The 26072-nt window shown below is 45.6% G+C and overlaps 1 protein-coding gene across 48 annotated transcripts in view; it reads left to right on the top strand.

Annotated features, from left to right (window-relative positions):
- Positions 1–26072, top strand: part of BCAR3 (BCAR3 adaptor protein, NSP family member) — a 314925-nt gene that overhangs the window by 169273 nt on the left and 119580 nt on the right. For 46 of the 48 annotated variants that reach the window (XM_078332552.1, XM_078332534.1, XM_078332564.1 and 43 more), the window contains one exon: positions 13203–13530. In XM_078332552.1, coding sequence (XP_078188678.1) covers positions 13203–13530 — 328 coding nt within the window. Of the gene's footprint in view, positions 1–5529; positions 5744–13202; positions 13531–26072 lie in introns of those variants that run through there. The other 2 variants (XM_035252177.3, XM_035252178.3) reach the window with 2 other exon arrangements.

Below are 26072 nucleotides of genomic sequence, written 5' to 3'. Positions count from 1 at the left end.
TTAATTTTTATTGCATCTTAGGTTTTGGGGTACATGTGCAGAACATGCAAGACAGTTGCATAGGTACACACATGGCAGTGTGTTTTGCTTGCTTTCTCCCCTTCACCCACATTTGGCATTCCTCCCCAGGCTATCCCTCCCCAGCTCTCTCCCGCCATGCTGGCCCTCCCCTTATCCCCCCAATAAACTCCAGTGTTTAGTACTCCCCTCCCTGTGTCCATGTATTCTCATTTTTCATCACCCGCCTATGAGTGAGAATATGCGGTGTTTCATTTTCTGTTCTTGTGTCAGTTTGCTGAGAATGATGTTCTCCAGATTCATCCATGTCCCTACAAATGACACGAACTCATCATTTCTGATTACTGCATAATATTCCATGGTGTATATGTGCCACATTTTCCCAGTCCAGTCTATCATCAGTGGGCATTTGGATTGGTACCAGGTCTTTGCTATTGGAAACAGTGCTGCAATGAACATTCGTGTGCATGTGTCCTTATAGTAGAACGATGTATAGTCCTTTGGATATATACCCAGTAATGAGATTGCTGGGTCAAATGGAATTTCTATTTCTAAGGCCTTGAGGAATCGCCACACTGTCTTCCACAATGGTTGAACTAATTTACACTCCCACCAACAGTGTAAAAGTGTTCCTTTTTCTCCACAGCCTCTCCAGCATCTGTTGTCTCCAGATTTTTTAATGATCGCCATTCTAACTGGCGTGAGATGGTATCTCAATGTGGTTTTGATTTGCATCTCTCTGATGACCAGTGATGATGAGCATTTTTTCATATGATTGTTGGCCTCATATATGTCTTCTTTTGTAAAGTGTCTGTTCATATCCTTTGCCCATTGTTGAATGGGCTTGTTTTTTTTTTTTCCTGTAAATCTGTTTGAGTTCTTTGTAAATTCTGGATATCAGCCTTTTGTCAGATGGGTAAACTGCAAACATTTTTTCCCATTCTGTTGGCTGCCAATTCACTCTAGTGACTGTTTCTTTTGCCTTGCAGAAGCTGTGGAGTTTGATTAGGTCCCATTTGTCTATTTTGGCTTTTGTTGCCAATGCTTTTGGTGTTTTGTTCATGAAGTCCTTGCCTACTCCTATGTCCTGGATGGTTTTGCCTAGATTTTCTTCTAGGGTTTTTATGGTGCCAGGTCTCATGTTTAAGTCTTTAATCCATCTGGAGTTAATTTTAGTGTAAGGTGTCAGGAAGGGGTCCAGTTTCTGCCTTCTGCACATGGCTAGCCAGTTTTTCCAACACCATTTATTAAACAGGGAATCCTTTCCCCATTGCCTGGGCTTCTCTTTGTGGGTTACCTGACCTTTCTCTCTGGCTGCCCTTAGTATTTTCTCCTTTATTTCAACCCTGGTGAATCTGACGATTATGTGCCTTGGGGTTGCTCTTCTTGCAGAATATCTTAGTGGTGTTCTCTGTATTTCCTGCATTTGAGTGTTGGCCTGCCTTGCTAGGTGGGGGAGATTTTCCTGGATGATATCCTGAAGAGTATTTTCCAGCTTGGATTCATTCTTTTCGTCACATTCTTGTATACCTATCAAACGTAGGTTAGGTCTCTTCACATAGTCCCACATTTCTTGGAGACTTTGTTCATTCCGTTTTGCGCTTTCTTCTCTAATCTTGGTTTCTCGTTATATTTCATTGAGTTGATCTTCGACTTCTGATATTCTTTTTTCTGCTTGGTCAATTCGGCTGTTGAAACTTGTGCATGCTTCGCGAAGTTCTCATGATGTGTTTTTCAGCTCCTTCAATTCATTCATATTCCTCTCTAAGTTATCCATTCTTGTTATCATTTCCTCGAATCTTTTTTCAAATCTTTTTTCAAGGTTCTTAGTTTCTTTGCATTGATTTAAAACATGTTCTTGTAGCTCACAAAAGTTACTTATTATCCACGTTCTGAAGTCTAATTCCGTCATTTAGTCACAGTCATTCTCCGTCCAGCTTTGTTCCCTTGCTGGTGAGTTTTGGTCCTTTGTAGGAGGTGAGGTGTTCTGGTTTCGGGTGTTTTCCTCCTTTTTGCGCTGGTTTCTTCCCATCTTTGTGGATTTATCCACCTGTCGTCTGAGTAGTTGCTGACTTTTCGATTGGGTCTCTGAGTGGACGCCCAGATTGTTGATGATGAAGTATTTCTGTTACTTGGTTTTCCTTCTACCAGTCTAGCCCCTTCACTGTACGACTGCTGAGGTGTACTCCAGGCCCTGCTTGTCTGGGGTGCACCTATAGCAGCTGCGGAACAGTGAGGGATGCTACCAGTTTCTTTTTCTGCTATCTTTGTCCCAGAATGATGCCTGCCAAATGTCAGTCTTCTGGATATAGAGGGGTCAGGGAGCTGCTTGAGGAGACAGTCTGTACTTTATAGGAGCTCAAGTGCTGAGCTGTGAGCTCTGATGTTCATTCAGGGCTGTTAGGCTGCTATGTTTAATTCTGCTGCAGCAGAACTCATTAAAAAACCCTTTTTTTCTCAGATGCTCTGTCTCAGGGGGTTGGGGCTTTATGAGTGTCCGTTGCACTGTCCTGCCCAGCTAGGAGGCAGTCTAGTCACTGTTTGCCTGCCGAGGCTCCGCCCTGCTGGTGTGAGGTCCGCCCTGTTGCTGCAGGCTCTGCCCTGCTGCTGCAGTCTCTGCCCTGCGATGGAGTGTCTCTGTTGTGGCGGGTTGCCTCGGTGACAGCAGGCTGCGTCAGCAATGGGAGTGTAACCTCAGTAGGGGTGGATTGCCTCGGTAATGGCGGACACCCCTCCCCCACCGAGCCGCACCGTCCTGGGTTCTGCTGTGCCCACAGTGAAACTCTCAACCTGGAGCGTTTGGAATCGCCATTTTGTTTGTCCCACTGTGCTGGCCCAAATGCCGTTTCCCTGAAATCTCCTGGCTTGGCTCACTGTCCAAGTCCCATTCAATCAGATGGATATGCCAATCTGCCCTCTCAAGTCTCAGATTGCCGGTTCAATGGGGCACCTGGACCCGTGCGTGGAGCGCTGTGGAGCGCTGCTGCTGCTCTGTAGCACCAGCCGCCAGCTCCACCAGCCAAAACCACTATGCTGGCGTCCCGCGTCTCTTTTATACCTGGGATTTTCCCCGTTCTGTGGGCAACAGAGATCTGTCTGGAAATGTGGCCCTGACTCACCCTCCGCGCGTTCACCGAGAGCTTCAATCCTGGGTTGTTCTCACCGCGCCATCTTGAGTCGGTTCTCCCTGTAATTACCGACTTTCAAATTAGGTCTCTAAGTGGACATCTAACTTGTTAATTCCCAGTGCCGGAATCTGAACAACCCACTGTGCCGGCTAAAACAGCAGCGTCAAGATTCTTGGTGCTTTTCTGCCCAGGAGTCTCCAGTCTGGCTTCCCTCCTGAATCCCTTCTTCAATCAGCTGAATGGGCGACACTGCCTTCGCTGAGCTCCAAACGTCAACCAAAAAGGGACCCAGTCCCGTTTACTCTGCAAGGATAACTGCCACACTGGCCAGAAGAGTCGCTGGCGACCTGTGGGGCTCCTCCACTGGGAATCTGCTGGTCCCTGAGCAACAAAAATTCGTCTGAAAGTATGGCGTCCTCTCGTTCTGCGCTTTCACTGGGAGCTACAAGCCTGAGCTGCTAGTGATCAGCCATCTTGGATCTCTCTCAAAAATTTTTAGAATATTTTTCTATATCTGTGAAAAATATCATTGGAATTTTCATAGGGATTACATTGAATCTATTAATTGCTTTGGATAGTATGGACATTTTAACAATATTAATTCTTCAGATCCATAAACACAGAATATCTTTGTTTACTTATCTTCAGTTCACCAATGTTTTATAATTTCCAGTGTACATCTTTTACCCCCTTGGTTAAATTTATTCTTTTTGGGGGGGGCGGGGGATGGAGGCTCACTCTGTTGCCCAAGCTAGAGTGCAGTGGCACGATCTCGGCTCACTGCAACCTCCGCCTCCTGGGCTTAAGCAATTCTCCTGCCTCAGCCTCCCGAGTAGCTGGGATTACAGGCCACCATGCCTGGCTAATTTTTGTATTTTTTATAGAAACAGGATTTTATCATGTTGGCCAGGTTGGTTTCAAACTCCTGACCTCCGGTGTTCCACCTCCCTCTGCCTCCCAAAGTGCTGGGATTACTGCAAGCTATCGTGCCTGGCCTTTTTTTTTTTTTTTTTTTTTTTTTGAGAGGAGTTCTTGCTCTTTTGCACAGACTGGAGTGCAGTGGCAGGATCTCCACTCACTGAAACCTCTGCCTCCCAGGTTCAAGTGATTCTCTTGCTTCAGCCTCTTTAGTAGCTGGGACAATAGGCACCTACCACCACACCCAGCTTTTTTTTTTTTTTTTGTATTTTTAATATAAATGGGGTTTTTCCTTGTTGGCCAGGCTGGTGATAGGAGCAGGAGACGGGAATACTGGGTGGAAGAGGGTGGTTCCCCAGCAAAAATCCCTCCTTTAAGCCCAGATACCCACGCCGCCCTAAATAAGAACAGGCATTTCTGTTTTCGCAATCAAAAAGGTCCCTTTTGGCCCACCACACCTCCTATCCTGTCGCCATATAGCCTCTCGAACCTCAAGCTCCAGAGAAGATTAGCAGGCAGGGAGACAAGGAGGCAAGCAGACCGACAAAAAGGTTTGCCTTTTTGCTAATGTTGTCTTCACGAACAGAAGCTCTTAATTTTAATCTTGTCTAATGATCAGTTTTTTCTTTGTATTAGTACCACATGTGTTTAAGACATTGTCTACCACAAGGTAATGAAGATTTTTTTTTTTGGACATTTTCTTTGGATCGTGTTGTTGTTTTACTTTTTAACCTTCAAAATCCATCTGGAATTGATTGGGGATGGGGGAGTCAGTTGATCCAGCACCATTTAGTGGAAAAACAGAGCCAATCTGACTCCCAATAGAGCACAACAGCACCTCACATAAATCAAGTGACCACATATTGTAAATCTGTTTTTGGACTTTATTCCATTGGTCAGTTTGTCTATCCTTCTACTGTTTGTATGGCTTTATAATGGGTCTTGATATACTATAGTGTAAGTCTTTTCTAGTGGCCTCCAGTTTTTCACCCCATCAAACCACCTAGTGCTGAAGTGCCACCTCCAACTCGCGCTTTGCTTTCTATACGTCCGTGCGAGTGCGAGTGCGACTGATTTGCCGGTTCCCGTGGTTGGTTCTGGTTGTCTTTACCTGGGTCTTTGTCCCATCAAAGCCCTTCACACCAAAAGCCAGACAGGTGTCTGCAGAGGAGCAAAGCAGCTCTGCTGGGTAATTAAATAACGCGGGGAAGGGGGAGGAGTGGATTAGGAGAGGTTGTCTCTGGAGAGAGCTTCAGAAAGGAAGTGATCGAACTATACTTGAAGACTGGCTCCTCGGAGAGATACGAAGAGAGCCAAACTTAAAATCCGGGCAGAGGAGGGCCAGGCAGGTCGCCGAATGTAAATGTCTCGGGGGATTCCGCCAGGCAGCGCGAATCGGCTCGCCGGGGTGTGGCCGCGGAGCCGCAAATCACCAGTTGAGGGCTGGAGTGCCCGCCGCCGGCTCAGAGTTGTGCCTGCTGCTGCCCGGACCGGGGCCGAAGCTGCTGGGAGCACGGGCTAGCAGCGCACGAGCTTCTCGGCGGGTACGTCCCGCGAACCATGAGCCGCCCCAGCTCCCATAGCAGCCGCAGCGCCGGCAGCGCGAGGCAGACCGCGCTGCGCCTTTGAGCCCCCACCCGAGATTCGGAGAGTCCGAGCGCCCAGCGCCCAGCCGGTAGGTGAGTCGCCGCCGCGCGCCCAGCGTCCTCGGGGTGCTCTTCCTCCCGGGGCGCCTGGACTTCCCCCACCCCGATGAGGACGCGCTAGGAAGTTTGTTGCAGAAAGTTAAGCTCTGGGGAAAGTAGAGCCGGCGGTTGTTGTAGATCCTCAGCGGATCTGGCGTTGGTGGCGGGGATGGCTGAAGCGGGGTATGGGGCTTGCGCTCTCCCCTCCGAGCGCCCTGGGACTCCCGGGACGCAGCCCACGGCAGCGAGCGCCCAGCGACTGGCGGCCAGGCATCTCTGCTCGGTGGCACTCGAGCGGCATCTTCCCTGGCGCTGGCCTCGCCCGAGCCCCTGCCGGCCCGGGTGGCTCGGCCGGCCACCCAGCCCCGTCCACTCCCGCCCGGCGTCTCTGCGGAATCCGGCCGGAGTCGGGGAGATGCCAGGGCTCAGAACGCTCGGCTGAAAGCCCAAGGCTCGGGGAGGCGAGTTCCTCTGCTAATCCCTTGGGAAGTTTGCAAAGAAAGCGAAGGAGCCTGCCCTGTAACTGTTGACAACATCTCCCTCCCTCTCTCCTTTTGTTGAGAAAGAATGAATTAGTCGGTTGTGTAGCTCCCTCCGCGTCGCGGTCGGGAGAGGGGAGGGAAGGCGAAGGGAGGGACGGTGGGCGCGATTTGGGAAGGAGGTTCGGATAAATCGCACAGCCGATCCCTCCCTACCCACTTAGGCCGCTGAGGGCGCCACCGCTTTAAAACAGTGTGATCAGGTGTAGACACTCGTCTGGGAGGAGGTCGAGCGGACTCCGAAGCATCTGGCAAGGCGGCGTGTTCCTTGGGGCGGTGGGTCGGGTTATGGTTGGAGTCTTGAGGGTGGAGAACTCTTGTTGGCGTTAAGTCGCTTGAAGCAAGGTGCAAAGGGGGAAAAAACCATTCGCCTAACCTCGTATCTGTCTTCACTTAAAGCTGTTGACTGAGATGAAAAATAGAGCCGTGCGTTCAGATTCTTTTAAACCTTGACTTTATCTCCCAAGGCCACACAGACCTCCCCATGGAAAGTACATTGGCCGAGGGAAGGTCAGTTTGGGACTGATAGCCTCCCTTGTGTTGCCTGGGACTGAGTTGAGATCCTGGGGGCTGGGGGAGACCTCAGTGCTGGGGTTGGGTCCCAGCTGAACAAAGGTCCAAGTGGGACGGGGCTACCCAAGTAACAACGGGGAAGCCGGCAGGCGAAGCGCTTGTCTGCAGGTGCACCAGTGGGTGTTGAGGGTAAAGTAAAGACCTTGCCAAGCCGGGGCTCCCACACCGCCCCAGCTCCAACTTTCTCTAAACTGCTGCTGAGAAGGCTGACATTTCTAGGATGACTAACCAAGGTCTCAGTCTCCTGTTCATATAGAAAGAACTGCTTGTCAAATGCATGCTAATCTTAAGAACCTTATCGGGTAAATCCTGTAACTGTGTTGCTCTAATTACAATCCATGGAAGAATTATTCATACTTGAATCATTTGGCCAGACTTCATAAGTTTACTTCAAAAATAAAGGGATACTCTTAATTCCTAAAGCCAAGCAAAACTTCATTTTAAGTGAATAAGCCAATTGAATATATATATGTTTGTTCCGTCTCCTCTCCCTGGCTGGCTTTCCAGAGAAGATATAAAACTACAGATCCAAGTTGTAAATTCTCTTCATGGGACAGTCAAGATGGTTACATTTCCAGAGTTTAAAATATAATGAAAGGTTTTTAAAGCCAGGTCCACATCAGATAACCATTATGAGTTTAACTTGAAAATATCCCATTTCAGAAACAACAGAGTAAAATCCAAACAAGTGGGCTGCTTATCTCTGCCTCAGCTTGAAAGATCATCAGTTTCTTTGAGACATCATTGTTAAACGAGTTGGGCCTCAGTTCACAAGCATTTCAAAGCCCAGAGACTGACCAGGCCCAGGGAGGCAGCACATATGGTAGTTTGTCAGGCTTGCTCTTGTTCCTGATGTTTACATGGGTCTCAGACTTTCATACCAAGATGCAGTCTTTGGCCTTTGTATAATATTTCAAAATCTGGCATTAGACTGAGTCAGGACGTTGTGTCTGTTTTCCTGCACAGTAAAGAGAAGTCAGATGGTCCAGTCTCACCTGGGCTTTTTTCTGAAAACTGCATGTAGGCTCACTTGGTATGCCTGTGTGTCCCTGTGTCCATGTCCTGCTTGTCTTGGTGTCTTTGCATCTATTGTTCTAGGTTAAAACATTTCCCTCCCCATCCTTCCTAGTTGCAGTCTTCATTTGTGAACTCTCAGTGACTTCCTTTGCTAACTCTCAGTACAAAAGAGATACAGTGACTCTTATCTGACAAGACAGACCTGGCCCCTGCCCTGCTTAGAGGCGACCTACTATTTACTAAGTGCTTGCTGTATTTCAAGAACTTTGAATACACAATCACTTTTAATTTTTATAGCAATCTTATGAAATAGTTGTTAAGTCATTTTTAAAATAAACCGTCAGAGAGAGGCCAGGTGTGTGGCTCACGCCAGTAATCCCAGCACTTTGGGAGGCTGAGGTGGGCGTATCACAAGGTCAGGAGATGGAGACTAGCCTGGCTAACATAGTGAAACCCGGTGTCTACTGAAAAATACAAAAAATTAGCCAGGTGGCGCACACCAGTAGTCCCAGTTACTTGAAAGGCTGAGGCAGGAAAACTGCTTGAACCCGGGAGGCGGAGGTTGCAGTGAGCCAAGATGGTGCCACTGCACTCCAGCCTGGGCGACAGAGCAAGTCCTAAGCCATATAGTTAGTAAGTCAGTGGGAGAGTAGGGATTTGAACCTGTAAATATGTGCTTACAAAGCCTAGGTTCTAAGTCATACCATTTTATTTTTTAAAAATCAAGTGGTACAGCCAGGTGCAGTGTTTCACGCCTGTAATCGCAGCACTTTGGGAGGCCAAGGTGCGTGGATCATGAGGTTGAACCTGGGATGTGGAGGTTGTGGTGAGCCAGGATCGTGCCACTGCACTCCAGCTTGGGCAACAAAGTGAGACTCTATCTCAAAAAAAAAAACACAACAAAAACAAGTGGTACATAGGAAGTATATAATGACTAGGGACATTGAGACAGAAACATTTCCAAGTGGAGAAAACATGGGAGCCAGAGGCTGGAGTCTTGGGTTTAGTCTCCATGGTGCTGTCGTTCCAAGCACTTGTTCCTACGGCAAGACCTGCATTTGCTGGATCCCCTGCCTGGAACTCCCTTCAGACCTTTCCTTGACTGGTTCCTTCCCTTCCCTTTTGTCAGGTCTTATGTTGTTGTTACCTTTTCAGAAAGGCCTTCCCAGTCCACCCTAATGTAAAGTAGCTCATAGCATCTTTTGTTAGTTCATCCTGTTTTATATTCTTTTTTTTTTTTTTTTTTTTTTTTGAGACGGAGTTTCGCTCTCATTACCCAGGCTCTGGAGTGCAATGGCGCGATCTTGGCTCACCGCAACCTCCGCCTCCTGGGTTCAAGCAATTCTCCTGCCTCAGCCTCCTGAGTAGCTGGGATTACAGGCACACACCACCATGCCCAGCTAATTTTTTTTTTTTGTATTTTTAGTAGAGACGGGGTTTCACCATGTTGACCAGGATGGTCTCGATCTCTTAACCTCGTGATCCACCCGCCTCAGCCTCCCAAAGTGCTGGGATTACAGGCTTGAGCCACCGCGCCGGGCCTGTTTTATATTCTTTACGCTTCTTATAATTTGGATGTTACCTCATTTATTTTCTTGTTTGTATAGGTTGGATTCCTCCATAAGAGCAGGACCTTGTCTAATTTATAATGTCCTCAGCCTAGGTACACCATGAGCCCTCAGAATATAAATTGAATGAATGAACATTTATTTCCCTTATCTAGAAAAATGAACTGGGAATTACCAGAACCTATGGTCATTACTTATTGTCTGCTTCCTCCAGAGTATTATTAACTTCATGAGGACAGACAACTTCTGTCTTGTCTAATGCTGTCCCCAACACCTAACACCGTACCAGCCATAAAAGAGGCCCTCCATGAGTGTATGTGTTGAAGAATGAATGTTTCTACTGATTGAAAATGATACCTCTTCATCATTGAATTCTGTTTCTCAGGTAAACAACTCTGACTGAATTGCTGTGTACCAAAGAGACTCACAAATCCAGAGGTTCTCAATCCTGGCTTCCCATTGGACAATACTGGAGACAGATGCCAGTGTCCCACCCACAGAGATTCTCATTTCATTGTTCTGGGCTGAGGCTTGGAAATCAGGATTTTAAGAGCTTCCCAGAGGATTCTTATATGCAGCCAGGTTGAGAACCAATGACTTATGTTTTTATGCTAGAACTCATTCCTTGTTTTGGTTCTTTTAGGCTTGAAGAAGCCGTGGTGAGAGAGGGCAGGGATATAATTCATGGATATTGTATGATTCCTGACAGTTTAAGAGGTACTTTCACAGCTGTTATCACATCTGATAATAACAAGCTAAGGAATCTCCTCTCTGGTTTAAATATTCCCTTTATGTTGATGACTCCTAAAAATCTCCATCTGCCTTCACTCCTAATTGTGTATACCAGTATTTAACTTCCTCCTAGATCAAACTATTTGCTGGTACCTCACATGCAGCAGCTCCAGTGATGTGTGTGGTTCCTGCAGGGGTCTCCTTCTCAAACTACTCAGCATGTTACAGCGTCACACCACCTCCGTGGCTGTAGGCTCCTTCCCTCTAGCCAGATGCCTCAAGCTCTGATGTCTCTTCAGTATCTCCTTCCTCTCCCTTCATCCAGCTGCTGCCCCAGGTCAGACTCCTTCATTGTTCCTCCATGGGTTGTCACCATCAGCCTCAGTGACCTCCCGGCCTTTTTTTTCTCTCCCCTCCAGAGCAACCAGAGTCACTTACCTGGGTACAGACTGGGTCCCATCCCTCCCTTCCAGATCTTCCCTAGCACTTACAGTCAAGTCCAGACACCTCGGCAGGGCCTTCAGGACTCCATGGTCTGGTCCTAACCTGACCTGCTTCTGGGAAATGCTTCTCGACCTCACTGGAGCCACAGCACACAGCTTGGAGTGTCCTGAGCCTGTGGGGACCTTCCATGCCTTTGTGCATCTGCCATTGTAGCATCCTCTCGGGAGGCTTTTCCCCACATGTTAACTTTTCAAAATGCTTTGTCTCTATTGCTGCCCTCTCTGAGACTCAAGTGTTTTGTCAGAATTGTTCCTTCCAGGATAAGGGTTTCTGTTTATTCTAAGTTCATGGTCAGGTACTGGGGCTTAAGCATTTTGTTTCTCCAGGCATCTTCTATGAAGTAGGCACTTAAATGTTGAACTGAAGGTAGGAAGGGGAAGTATTAACATCCCTTGTTATTGGAGAACAAATTGAGGTGTTGGTAACTTGAAGGGCATTTTAGAACACTTTAGGGCAGTCTTGAAGTCCAGATAGATTTTGGAGAAGCAGAGAGGAAACAGGCTACCAAAGGCACTGGTGTTAGAGTGACTTTTGGCCATCATGCTATCTTGGAAATAGATTTGATCAACAATGTGGCCCTATGCACATGAAGAAGTTCTATAGGGTGCTGCAGGCCTCCCCATGAGGTTCTTTAAAATGATCCAGGCCTGTCTGTGAAGAAAGAAGGTGCTGATAGCTGAACAGGCGAGAGTTCGCAAGGGTGTGTGTGTGTGTGTGTGTGTGTGTGTGTGTGTGTGTGTGTGATGGAAGAATCCTAGTTGGTTTACGTCAGTTGTGTTCAGGCAGGGGGGCTAGGGAGTTTGGTTTCCTTTCTAATACGGATGGTTGGCATTGAGCAAGTACTCACAGTGTGCCAGGTACTGGCCAGAGCTGGGAGGGGCTGCACAGGACTCTGTCCTGTTGTTCTGCACCCACTGTGAGCAGGCCTTCTGTGTGGTCCCAGTTAGACATGGAGCAGACAAGCTCCAGAATTACTGGATTTGACAAAGAACTGAGGACAAGGTTAGGATTCTATACCTTCAGTAAAGATGCTTCTTCCACCTGATACCCCCACCTCTGTGCTTCTCCCTGTCTTGTGTGGAAGCAGTGGAACATGTGTGTTTTGCTGCATACACACATACAAACACATGTGTTTTCTTTACACACTCCAATGTCATTGTCTCGGTTCCACTAATATCAGCTTGTGGCGGGCTGCATTCTTGGTTGTCCTCAGCCATGTCCCAAGTCCACGGTTCCTTTGTAGAACCGACTTTGCAGTAGTGCTATTAAGTGATGATTTTCGCTCAAAGCCCTTTCCCAAATAATGCAGCGGAAAGGTGGTCTGTGACGAAAGAGGGCTGCAGGACTGGAGAACACACTGAGAGGCAGCTCTCCTCACCAGTCTGGGGGAAGGGCTGTGTGTCGGGCTTGGCTGCCCTGCAGTGCTGTCCAAACTAGCCAGAGTCTAGCATGACTAGTGTAGGACAGATTCTGGGAGCCTGTGTCTACAGGGACCAGCCCTCTTTTTTTTGTTTTGCCTCCTATTTCTTGTCCTCTGTACATTGGCCTTAAAAATGTCTTATATAATTTGTCTTAGGCCAAAACTATAGTTTGCTTTGGAGCTGGAGGCACTGACTCTGCTCAAGGTAAACATTTTGCCTCATGGTCCTAGCTAGAAGCAAGTGTCAGGTCCACTTCAGCACACAGCCTCATGTGCCATTCGCTTTTCCCTTTCCATGCTCTCTTTGCTCCCCACCCTCACCACTTTTTTTCTTTTCTTCTTCCCTTTTCTTGTCTATTCTTCCCTGACTGTACAGGCACCCATGGGCATTGCCTAACCCTGCTAATGGCAGATCCTGACCCCTCTGGGTGCCATGTACATGCAGCCCCCTCCCTAGTGGCTTTCCTCTGCAGCTGAGCCCACTGATGTATGGCAGAATGGCCCACCTCCTGACCCCTGACCCTAGGCCATGTTCACTAATTAGAGTACATTGATTTATTTATAAACACTGGGTCTTTGCCAGAAAACTTCTGTCCCATTTTCCTGGGTAGCACAACTGAGGGCTGGTCTGGCACTGAAGGCAATTCTAGCAGCTCAAGAATTCCAATAATTTCCACCCATTCTTATCATTTACAGGGCGGTGGAAATATGTGAGCTAATTATCTAACAGTTTATAATATTTTCTTTCATGCACTTATTACTGCAACTGTGAGTCCTCCCTTAATCATCTTTTTTTGCTAGTTGTGTTTTTTCCATCAGTAATAAAATGGCTTATATGCCACTAAGAACTCTGAAAGTATTCACCCTCTTGGTTTTGCTGCCAACCCAGGAGACTTCCTATGTAGGATCATTTCAGGAGGCAGTTAAGTAAACTTCCCATTCTTATTAGACTCCGCTAGTGATGCCATTAAATGTTGATCTGTTAATGGTCTGTGAACATTTCATTTTATGTGGCGTATTTCCATTTCCTTTTGTAAGAAGGAAGTCAGTTCTTGTGATTCTCTTAGATTTATACCTTCACTCTTTTCTTTCCCCCTTAGAGTTGAGAATTATGGCTGCAGGAAAATTTGCAAGCCTTCCCAGAAACATGCCAGTGAATCACCAGTTCCCCCTGGCCTCGTCCATGGACCTTCTGAGCAGCAAGTCCTCTCTCACTGAGCATCGCACAGATGCCTATCAAGACGTGTCTATACACAGCACCCTTCCACGGAAGAAAAAAGGTCCTCCTCCCATAAGGTCCTGTGATGACTTCAGTCACATGGGCACCCTCCCCCATTCCAAATCCCCACGGCAGAACTCGCCTCTGACCCAGGACGGCATCCAGGAGAGCCCACGGCAGGACCGGCAAGGCGAAACCTTCACCTTCAGGTAACTTCTGTAATTTCACAAGTGTAGATGATTTGTCTTAAAGGGCTTTTTAAAAAGTTCGTATTAGGAAAAACGTCAAACATACACAAAGTTGAGCGAATAATTTAATTACTCCCTTGACCCAGTCACCCAGCTCCAGTAGTTCTCAGCTCAGGGCCAGTTATGTTTTGTCTGTACTCCCACCTACTTCCCTCCTCTGGTATTATTTTGAAGCAAATCTCAGATTTCATGTTATTTTATCTGTAAATATTTTGGTCTGTTCCTTTCAAAGATAAGGACTTTTATTTTGAAAACTGTATAACCACAATATAAAAAACTGTAACACCTAAATAAAAATTAACCACTTCTTAACATTATGTAACATTTGAGGGTATTTTAAAATCCACCTTCCTCTGTCAAGTCCCTTAAAAGAAAGCCCAAGTATTTTTTTTAATCAGATTGTGAACTATGTCCATCCATGTCTACAGAGATGCCACGACGTCTACCAATTGACCCCATATCTCCTTATATTTAGTTGTCAGCATGCTGAAATAAAATTTTATATGGATGTACCATTAGTTCAGCTTCAGAACACTTGGACGAGAATTGATTTCTCCCTCTCTGTGACAGAGATCTGAGTAAATGGGCGTAATGGTTATAAATGCTTTTTCTCTGGGTTTGTAATGGGCCTGGCTGTGATTGGTTTCTGCCTGTTAGAGCTAGTTTGGAAACTGCACTCCTTTTCCTGTTGGGAAAGATCAGCAGCCTGTGATGCTATCTGGTAAAGAGTGAGACAGTTTCTTTTGTTATCTCTCTTTTTGTCCAGCATTGTTCTTTGATCTTAGCTCATTTATTTGTTCAATATCTATATATGGAGCACTTATATTAGAGTATGTTGATTTTATAAGCCCCAGGGCTTACCAGGAAAATTCTGCTCAGTCCTTCTGATTATCTTAACTGAAGGGCTGGTCCAGCATTAAAGACATTCTAGTGGCCAAATTATTGCAGCAATCTTTGCTTGCCCGTTTATAGGGATGGTGGAAATATGTGAACCAGCAGGCTAGCAGTGGAACATCTGAAGCAATGTCTTCACAGAGCTTACATTCTAGTGAGCGACTTAGGTAATACATACAAATAAATAAGACAATTGCAAATTATACCAAATGCTATAGAGGAAATGGAGTGATATGCTGGAGATTTATTGGACGTAATACGTTTTTGGTAGGATAAACAGGTTTCTGAGATGGTATTTAAGCTAAGACTTGCATAAGGAGGGAAGGCAACTATGGGCCTCCAAGGCTGTTGCAGACATAGGGAAGGCAAATGCAGAGAACTGGAGGTGAGAGCAAGTGTGGCATGTTTGAAAACCCCAAAATGAACTAGAATGGCCTGTGGCTGGAGTGCAGCACATTGAGAGGAGAACAGTATTGGTGTCGGCACAAAGCTAAGATGAACAAGAGTTCAGAATTATTTTCAGTTCCATAATTGCAGTAGTACAAAAAATAAGTGGAGGCCCAGATAATCTCCATAGAAACCATTAGAGAGCCCTGAACTGCTTCTGACACCAGATTAGAACATTCCTTGGGACATCCTGGGGGTTAGAAGGTCCTGGACCCACTCCACAAAATCTAGGTGAGTGACCTCCCAGCTCACAGAGCTAGCAGTCAGCCAGTGCTGGAATGGGTGAACACGGAAGTGCATACCTGTGCACAGTATTGTTATCGCATCATTGGCACTTAAGGGGTCAAGAATGCAGGAGGGAGCAGTAAAGACAGGTAACTTCTGGCCTGCTAAAGATGAGCACAGATGCCAAGCTGCAGGATGTGGAGTCAGAACCAACTAGCTGGCTTACAGTGGACTGCATTTCATTTACTAACTCGAACTGCACTGAGCGAGGTGACTACCATATACGAGGCACAGACAGTTTATAGACTCACTCCTTGAAGTTCTGAGGCCCTGGCTAGGTGCCAACTCTCACAAAGGGAAACTCCACACACTAGGGGGGGTGGGTGGGGAGGCGGTAGTAATGGAGTCACTCTTCCTATCCTGGGGAAGTTCTTGGTAAACACCCAAGGTCCAAGCTGTCAAGCTGCCAAGAGTTTAAAGCTTTTTGATTTGAAAACTGACTTGGACAGAGGTCATATTTCAGTAAAAGATGTTACCAGAGGGTGGGCGAAGGTCCTGAGTTTGAAGTCCAGTCTGTGGAAGACTTAAGCACTGCTGGTTTAAGGTTTGTTTATGATTGAGAGCTATATTAATCCAAATTCACATCTTTTTTTCTTAACTGAAAATATCTTACTGTTAAAGATGAATACAGGAAGTAACAAATATGTATCCCTCAAAAACTATGCTGAGTGAGAAGATACATGGTTCTCTGTCAAAGGGTCATAAAGTCCTACCCTGCTGTGTTCTATTATTAATATATTTATTTTTCTAACACATTATTTTAAAACTCCTGAGGTGTTCCCAATTTTGAGGAGTTCAAAATACCTTACACATTTTTTTGGTTAAGTGTTTCTAATAAGATTATAAGCTGCCTCATTTCCTTTTTGAAATCAGCCATGATGTAAACAAAGTTTTTACATATGAAAAGCTAGGACCAAGCAGCCTGAATGAGAACCCAAGGCTCTGGAGAGGGAGGTTTTGCCAAAGGTGCCACAGCAGAAATGCAGTGAGAGAAACAGAACTTCTCATTCAGCAATTTCAGTTGAAAGGAGCTATGGAACATCAGCCATTCACACCAGCTCAGTCACCTCTTTTTTTCTTTTCATAGTGAATTCAGGGGTTAATTTCAGTTGACAGTGACTTGCCCAGATGTCAGCTCTGAAAACACTGCATCACATCGCATTGGGTATTGGCCTGACGAATGTTGACATGAAGATAGTGGGCCACCTTGTATGTCTCCTGCGTCCCCTATCTAGCTCCGTGGCCAGTTTAACTGATAGTCACTCAGAGGGAGGCCCTCCAGATAAGCACCTCCTTGTCCTGTGAAGTACTCTGTTGTAAGTTCGTGCTTTTCCAAAAAAATAGTTTAGCTTATTAGTCATTAAAAAATCACCTTTATTATAATTGAACATTCATTGAACATCCATCCTGTGGGAGTCCCAAGACAAAGCAGAGGAAGTCTCCTCTTTGATCTTAAAACTTGCATGATTAAGCTATCATATCTATGTGTGTCATTTCCTCCTGAATTATTAATTCCTACACTATTAGCCATTAATTATCCTAATGATTATTTATACATTCTTAATTATCCTAATAATTATTAATTGTTATCTATCTCCTACATTTTATAGTTTTCAGAGAGCTTACAAGATATGTTCATAAACTATCTTGTTTGAATGTTGCAACCCTGTAGAGAGACATAGCAGATTTCGTTATGAACACTGTTATCGCCATCATTAGTATCATCATTTAGAGTTGAGGAAATGGATTCAGGGATGTTGAGGCACCTAAGATCATACCCTAATGGATGACTGAGGTAGGATTAGAACCTAGAAAGTATTCTAAGGCCTTCCCGGGAGAGTGTGTTCCATAGTCTCCCAAGAATGTTGACACCAGCCGTGAGCATCGTCTGAGCTATCTTCTTGCACAGGGGTCAGTGCCCTGCCTGTATTCAGTGCCTTGGACACCTGCTTTGGGGAGAATGGAGCCTTACCTGTCGAGAGCCAGGCAGAAGGCACTCCTGGAAAGGGGAGTTGGTCTTCTCTTTTGGAGACTGTATCTCTTGTCTTTGTTATTGTCTTGGCTGCCCTTGGATGTACTTGTGGTTTTGAACGGTGGCCAAAGCCAGAAGCCAGGGAGCTCTTAAACCTGCTGCTTGATGTCACAGACGGAGCCTTTGTTCTGAAAGTGGACCCAGGTTTCTCTGAGAGGTCTGCAGACGGGATTTCCTCTTGATAGTCACATCATTCGGCTGATATCCCCTTGATTCACTTATCTTCAAGGATGATTTTTTACATTTACTTTTATTTTTCTGTAAGTTATTGAAGTACAGGTGGTATTTGGTTACGTGAGTAAGTTCTTTAATGGTGACTTGTGAGATTTTGGTGTACCCGTCACCCGAGCAGTATACACTGCATCATATTTGTGGTATTTTATCCCTCGCTCCCCTCCCACTCTTCCCCACAAGTCCCCAAAGTCCACTGTATCATTCTTATGCCTCCCCATAGCTCAGTTCCTGCATATCAGTGAGAACATACAGTATTTGGTTTTCCACTCCTGAGTCACTTCATTTAGAATAATGGTCTCCAATCTCATCCAGGTCACTGTAAATGCTGTTAATTCATTCTCAAGGATGAATTTGTATTCAAGTCTGGAAACTTCCTTGGGCTGAGAGAGGACTGGTTCCTGTTGTTGGGATGTCTGTGTTGCTAGAGTAGCTGAGGGATCAGAGCTTGGAGACCATTCAGGTCTTTTCCTGCCTGTGGGTACGTGGAGGCACACATTCCTGGGAACAGCTGCGAGTGCCTAATTCCTTCTGCCTCTTGTGCTGTGCGAGCATGTGGTGGGACAATGTGGTGTTTCATTAGTTTGCATGAGTGGAGCTGACTGACTCATCACAAGTGTTTTAACTGACAGTGGCCAGAAAGTCTGCAGAATTATCCCTAGTTAAAATCTGGTATGCTTTCCCAGGCAGTAAGTAACCTACCCTGTCACAATGTCAGATCTTCAATGTTGAAGCAAAGATGTAAGGTCCAGGATCTATGCAGCTTTTTCCTCTAAAACACTGATTTAAAGACCTAACTCTGGACTGTGTCAATGCTGTCATCTGAAAATGGTTTTAGTTGTTACTCTTTAGAACCACTGATTTCTATGACTATTGCCTTCTCCTTAACAAAGCAAGATGTTCCCTCAGACATCCAAATACACCAGCCTTTAGCTCAGAGTTAATCGGAAGGATGCACGATAGGAAGGTCCACACGCAAACATATGCACTTTATTTCTACCCAAGCATGTCTGCTGTCTGCAGATTGGAAGCTTTTTGTGTACTTTTTGGAGAAGAAAATTGGACTTTGAGTTTTTTAAAAAAATCTTGAGCCGGGCGCAGTGACTCACACCTGAATCCCAGCACTTTGGGAGGCTGAGACAGGTAGATCACCTGAGGTTAGGAATTTGAGGCCAGCCTGACCAACATGGTGAAGGCCCATCTCTACTAATACAAAAATTAGCCAGACATGGTGGCACATGCCTTGAATCCCAGCTACTTAGGAGGCTGAGGCAGAAGAATCATGTGAACCTGGGAGGCAGAGGTTGCAGTGAGCCGAGATCACGCCACTGCACTCCAGCCTGGGTGATAAGAGTGAAACTCCATCTCAAAAAACAAAATTTTTTTTTCTGGATTAATAGATTCTATTTAATAGAAGGTATACTTACTGAGTTAGCATCGTGACAATGGCTTTTTAACAGCCCAAGTTCAAGAATGTTTCTGGAAAATAATAGTCCATGGGTTGAATTTATGTTTTTATAAACTTAAAGTTGAGTTTTACTAACATTTTGAATACCCCTTGGTGTTTGAATGCAGCTGTTGTGAGTGGTTTAGTCAATTCCGAGGAATGGTGAATATCCTGGCCCCTGGTGGCTCCTGGCATGCTGAGGACAGGAGCAGCTGGGTTAGAGGTGAGCTCAGTTCCAGCATCTTGTGCCGCTCCTGGGTTAAAGAAGCCCAGACTGTGGGGAGTGCCTGCAGATCTACCAGCCAGCTGTCTGATGGTTGTCTAAATCCTCTACTGACAAGGATGATTTGAACCTCAATGCCAAGATCTGTGCATTCTCAGCTGTTCTGGGGCAAAACAATTTTTTAACTGATTAACTGATTGCAAACCACAACCAAGAAAATGATAGAATTACACAATGCAGTCCTTGTTGAGTGGAGCTGCTTAACATCGCCTCTGGACTGCACCTTCCTTCCTCCCGCCCCAGGAGAGACCTGTTTTAAATCATGTTTTTTCAGGCCACCCGCCTGCTATTTGGGAAAGGTCAGGTATTTTAGTCTTCTGGGTTTTTCATGCCCCTCAGTATATGTTAAAGCACCTTGTAAATAGAAGGTGCTATGCAGTTACAAATTATTACTCAGATTCTTATCACGTGTGGATTTGTGAGCCAGCTGAGCCTGGCTAGAATATGCAAGGTGGAGATGTTTTAGTTGTAACCTGAAGGAGTAGTTGCTGTGGTTGATTGGAAGGAGACCATCCTCAGGGGGACTGGACTGGGTGGCCAGACCGGCCTGAGCCACATGGCTGATATGCCCTCAGGTCATGCTTCGTAATGGTGTCACTATCCAGTCTTTTCCCAAGAGGCTATCAGTTAGATTGGATGTAGAATTTCAAGCTCTCTTCTCAGAGGCCCCAAAGACAAGCATATAGGGCCTTGTTTGGAGGGTTGTGCTGTTATTTACAGGTTATAGAGGTCTGAGAAACCTTCCCTAGGTGCCCCAGCTTTTGTGCAGTGTGGCCTGTCTGTAGCTCCAGTTTGTCTGTGAATGTAATCACTAAAGATAAAAGAGCTCCTTTTGTGAAGAGGAGAAAAAGCACAAGACAGATAATCCAGAGGTTTCAGTTCGGATCCTTGTTTTTGCCACTTATTAGGTACATGAACCCTACAGCAAGTTCTAAACTGTATAATGGGAGTGAAAATAACCTACCCAAGGAGTGCTATGAAGGTTCCACAGCACGTCAGCGCTCTGACTTTCACACTTGGGCCTGGTACACCTCCTGGGAATCTGCATTGAGCAGCTCCCACCTGGTCACCAGCAGTTTCTTCTTTTCCTGCTCAACTCAGCTGGGATGCCTGGCTCAAAGCCACTGAGGCCTTTGCTGGGATGTCAATGTAACCATGGCTATCAAAGAAAACCACTAGTGACCTTGACGCTGACTCCAGCAGCCTGACCTGGTAGCTTTGTGATCTTGGGTAAGTTATTTTACCTTTCTGAGTCTTCATGTCTTCAAAGGGTGACTCTAAGGACCATATACAATCTCATGTGAGGGTGCCTAACACAGAACCTGGCCCGGAGGAGCTCAGACTGATTGGTTTCCTTCCTTCCTTCCTCCTGGAAGGCTAGAGCTGGGTGGTGCCTAATCCTATGGTGTAACCTGAGATCATGTTCAGTGGCAGCTTCTGTGGGAGAAAGTTTGTCACTTGTTGATGGAGTCTGGCTGGAATCCCTGTATCTGAGTCTGCCCTACAGCAGTGAGTCTTGGCTAACACTCACAGTTTACAGGTATAACCACACAGGGCACTAAAATATCAGCATACCATTGTACTAATACACAAAACAGAGCCCGTCTTCAGGGAACGGGCCCCAGCCCTTGCCTGATTGTTCTTGTATTAATGTCAGTGTCTGCTGTTTATTCTTCGATGCATATTTATTAGCTAGTCTTATGCCAGGCATGGTACTAGGTGCCAGGTACCTAGTGAAACACGAAATAGATGTAGCCCCTGTCCTTACAGAGTTCTCAGTTTAGGGGCATTCAGGCAAAGGCATCATTAAGTACATAAATGCAAAATGAGGAGGTACAAGGAAGATACATCAGAGGACCCCAAATTACTTAGACTGGTGGAGAGAAGGCCTTTCTGGCATAGGAATTTGAAGATTTAATATAAAAAGGGAATATATTTCATTAATAATTTTTATGTAATCATGTTGAAATGAGAATATCTTTGAAATAGTAGATTAAATAAAAGATTAAAATTAACTTCACCTTTATTTTTTTTTTGAGATGGAGTTTCACTCTTATTGCCCAGGCTGAAATGCAATGGCGCCATCTTGGCTCATTGCAACCTCTGCCTCCCGGGTTCAATTGATTCTCCTGCCTTAGTCTCCAGAGTAGCTGGATTACAGGTGTGCACCACCACGTCCAACTAATTTTGTATTTTTAGCAGAGATGGGGTTTCTGCATGTTGGTCACGCTGGTCTTGAACTTCCAACCTCAGATGGTTCACCGGCCTTGGCTGCTCAAAGTGCTGGGATTACTGGCATGAGCCACTGCGCCTGGCCATCTTTACCAATTTTTTTAAGTTGACTACTAGAAAATTTAAAATTACCTATATGGCTTGCATTGTGTTTTTATTGGATAGCACTGGTCTAGATTTGGGTAAGGAGTTCAGATTTTCTCTGTAGCGTAAAAGGAAATCTACCCTTAAAGGATAATAAGCAAGGGAATGGCACGATCAGTTTTTAGAAGACTGCTTTGTCTCTGTGTGGAAAATGATTGATGGAGAAGAGGATGTAGGGGAAGGCAGGAGGTGGTTGTAAAAGTACAGGGAGCAGATGGGGGTCTGCACCAGGGTGGTGGTAGAGGAGAGAAGTCGGTGGATTTGATACACAGTTTGTAGGTACAGTCTGCCATAGCTGCTGAGGGTTGAATGTGGTGGGATGAGGGAGAGGTATAGTCAAGCATGGTTCAGGCAGCTGAGCATATGGGATAGGGTCATTTGCTGAGATAGGGAAGCTTGGGAGAGGACCAAGTCTTTATTTATTTGGTTGATTGTATTTTCTTAGGGAAGGGGGTTATAGTAGATTGCTGAGGATCAAGACTTCTGTTTGGGGTAGGCTAAGTTTAAGATGCATGTATGTCTAAGTGGCGGTGTTAATCAGACAGGCGGTTGGAATTATGAGCCTGGAGCTCTGCAAAAATATCTGGCCTAAAAGGTATAAAGTTAGGAATCTGCACAGAAATGAAATTAGAGCCATGGAAATGGATGCCATCATCTAAGGAGAGATCTAGAGCTCTGTGTAAAGAGTAAAGGGAAGGAATCCTAAGAACGACCCCAGAGGAACCTCAGCACAGTTCATTCCAGGGAGTCAGCAGAGGGGGCCAAGTGCAGAGAAATGAGATAGGCTATTGATAGATAGGATCTGGATAGGGTTGGTGTTCAAAGAAAGGTTTTTTTTTTAAGATAATAGACAAAATTCAATAGAATATCTTACCATTCAAACTAAAACAAAGTACATTTTATCCATTATTTTTTTAATCAATATGTTTTATTTGGTTAAAACAGACCTATTTTCAGGGCCACCCTCCCTGGGGTCTGTGTCAGCAGCATGGTGTTTGTACTCCTGTGGTTCCTTCCTAGTGGGCCTGGACATTTCCAAAGGACCGTGTAGACAGAAGAGGTACGTGGGCACTGCAGTGTCTGCTTTTTGCCTGAGAGGTGATGGCTGCTTTTCCAAGGTTTAGGTAGGTGGCCACATTGAGAGGATGAATGTCTGCCCTGGAAGACAGGTCAAGGGGGTATGTTCTTTTATTGGTAGGCATAAGTCCTTCCTCTTAGAGGCTTGAGGACAGTATCTCAAAACCATAGCATTTTTATTCTGCCTCTGGATTAGTTAGAAAAAGCCTTTACAAACACACTCTTTCAGAAGCCAGTAGGGAATGGGTGGGGGATGGGATAGATGGGACTGGTGGGATTGGAGGAAGGGCAGATAGATAGCAGCCAAACAAAGCATCTGCTTTTATCAAAAGTGCTGTGTTTGGGCTTAGACAGCCCTGAAGCCTGATGATTCAGATCCTCTCTGCCTGCCAAGAGACATACTGGCCTTGATACGGTTTTTCTTGTTCTTACCCTATTCAATTTGACTGACTGCTGCCAAGTTAAAATTTCAACAGTGGCTTTTAGCTTTATGCTGTCACTAGAATTCTGCTGAGCCCAGGTTAACCCATGACTGGGTCAAGTTTTTATCAACCAATACAGCTTCGTATTAGTCTTGGATTCCTATATAGATTCACAATAGTGTGATGTGGGATATTTAAATGATGCTGTTTTAACAGGAGGGAAACTGCCTGAAAAAGGAGTTTAGTTGCCATTCTTTTAATATAGTTCATGAACACATTCATCAGGCATTGCTATGTTTTCAGATAAGATAGACACTGACTCATAGAAAAGTAGGAACTGGGTGTTGAAATGAAAGAAGCAGGCATTTTAGAAGTAATCGGGCCTTAGAATCTCTGACAGCCAGGGAGTGAAATGTGTTCTCATCTACAGTCTACCCTGGACTGTAAGTAAAAGGATTCCCAAAGTCGAGGGACATGATAAACATGGTCCCATGGCCTCAAGTTCCAAAAGAGAAACACGGTTCGGGACAATTAAAAACAAGGCTGTGAGCCGGGTGCAGTGGCTCACACCTATAATCTGAGCACTTTGGGAGGCCAAGGTGGTGGATCACCTGAGGTTGGGAGTTCGAGACCAGCCTGACCAACATGGAGAAACCCTGTCTCTACTAAAAATACAAAATTTTTAGTAGTGACAGGGAGGGTTGTGTTGGGTGTGGTGGCACATACCTGTAATCCCAGCTACTCAGGAGGCTGAGGCAGGAGAATCTTTTTTTTTGAGACAGAGTCTCACTCTGTCACCAGGCACCAGGCTGGAGTGCAGTGGTGTGACCTCGGCTCACTGCAACCTCCACCTCCTGGGTTCAAGCAATTCTCCTGCCTCAGCCTCCCGAGTAGCTGGGACTACAGGCACACACCACCACGCCCAGCTAATTTTTTTGTATTTTTAGTAGTAACGGGGTTTCACCATCTTGACCAGGATGGTCTCAATCTCTTGACCTCGTGATCCTCCCGCTTCCGCCTCCCAAAGTGCTGGGATTACAGGCGTGAGCCACCACGCCCAGCCAGGAGAATCTCTTGAACCTGGGAGGTGGAGGCTGCCGTAAGCCTAGATCATGCCATTGCACTCCAGCCTAGGCAACAAGAGAGAAACTCCGTCTCAAAAAAAAAAAAAAGAAAAAAAAAAAAAACAGCGCTGTGACCCCAGTTCCAAATGAGGAAGAGGTTTGTGGCCATCTAGGTAGCTCTTCTGTTTAAGGATGCACATGAAAGACTGACTCCAGTCTGAGCCTCCTACCCCTTTAAAGGATTCCCCCAGTGTGGTATGAGAGCCAGGGCCACTTTGATGTATTCATTCACAAGTGTGTTGAACATTGGTATGCCAGGCTTTGTGCCAGGTGCTGGAACTTCAAAGACAGAAAGGCCAGGTCTTTATGCATTTAAGAAGCCCTAGGAGAAAGGGATGCCATTTGAACCACCTCCCCTTTGCAGTACCCATTCTCCATCTTCTTTGCAAGTGACCTATTTTTCATCCATGGTATTGCTCCACTCGTTTGATAAGTAATCTTGCCTTTCCTGACCTCTGACCTTAACATTTTTCCAGATATCATGTTACTTTTTCTCTTTGAGTTGCTGACTACAGGTGGCACTTTCTAGATAACCCTTTCCTCTGGACCTGCCTTCTCTGTGCTGTCCTGACCTTGGACCCTGAGCCAGACCCAGGAAAGTTCAGGTCATGCAACCAAGGTCCACATCAGAGGGTGGCTCTGGGCTGTAAAAGAAACAGAGTGCAAAGTGAAAAGAGGATTGTGAAAAATGCCAAGGGTTACAAAAGGGCTTTCAGCAGTTATGTTTGGAACAATAAGACCAAAGAGGGGGTTGTGAGAGAAACCAAACTGCTGAGCTTCTGTTCGGCTTGCATTTTTTTCCATCAAGAAATGACTTCTCTGATGGGAAAGGGTAGGACAAATGTGAAGCAAGAATTGCTGGCCTGGAGTGGATGAGGCCATGACAAGAGGCTCTGATGTCACCAGATAAGGTGAAGCCCCAAAGTCCAAGAAGACTGAGGGAGCATGAGACTGAGATCATCAAATCATGTGATGTTGGAGGAATAATGTAGTAACAAGTACAGGAAGGAAGCAGGTGGATACCTAGTTTAATTTTTTTAAAAAAGGGTTTAGGGAGATAAAAGCTACAAAATGATAAGCTTGATATTGATCTCAGGAAATATTCTATTTATTTATTTATTTGTTTGTTTGTTTATTTGAGACGGAGTTTCGCTCTTGTTACCCAGGCTGGAGTGCAATGGCGCAATCTCGGCTCACCGCAACCTCCGCCCCCTGGGTTCAGGCAATTCTCCTGCCTCAGCCTCCTGAGTAGCTGGGATTACAGGCGTGTGCCACCATGCCCAGCTAATTTTTTGTAATTTTTTTAGTAGAGACGGGGTTTCACCATGTTGACCAGGATGGTCTTGATCTGTTGACCTCATGATCCACCCGCCTTGGCCTCCCAAAGTGCTGGGATTACAGGCTTGAGCCACCGTGCCCGGCCGGAAATATTCTATTTATAAAGTAGATTATCAAGACATTGATTTTTGAATACTTGGTAAAGGAAGCAGTCACCATTAGTAGCTATCAGGGCTTTGCTAAAAGCCAGTCATACCAGATTAACTTTACTTCCTGGAGTTACTTGGTTGGAAGCTTAGAAGAATGTTGAGAAGGCATGCATGCAAATCAGTCACTGGCTCTGTCTGTGGGGTGAGGGAGATTCAGGCTAGATGATAGTGCAGGAAGCATGCTGAAAACTATGTCCCCTGTTTTCATCAGTTTAAAATAAATCATCTGGACAATTTTATTGGCATATACATCACTTACATGAATGACAAATCTAGGGGAATTGCTAATATGTCAGAACAACAGAAATGAATTTTTGTTGTTTTGTTTTGTTTTTTTTGAGACAGAGTCTCGCTGTGTCTCCCATGCTGGAATGCAATGGCACAATCTCAATCTCCGC

This window comes from Callithrix jacchus, chromosome 7 (genome assembly GCF_049354715.1).
Source record: "Callithrix jacchus isolate 240 chromosome 7, calJac240_pri, whole genome shotgun sequence".
Classification (NCBI taxonomy): domain Eukaryota; kingdom Metazoa; phylum Chordata; class Mammalia; order Primates; family Cebidae; genus Callithrix; species Callithrix jacchus.
The sequence above is the reverse complement of the archived record's forward strand: the minus strand, read 5'-3'. Positions and strand labels throughout refer to the sequence as shown.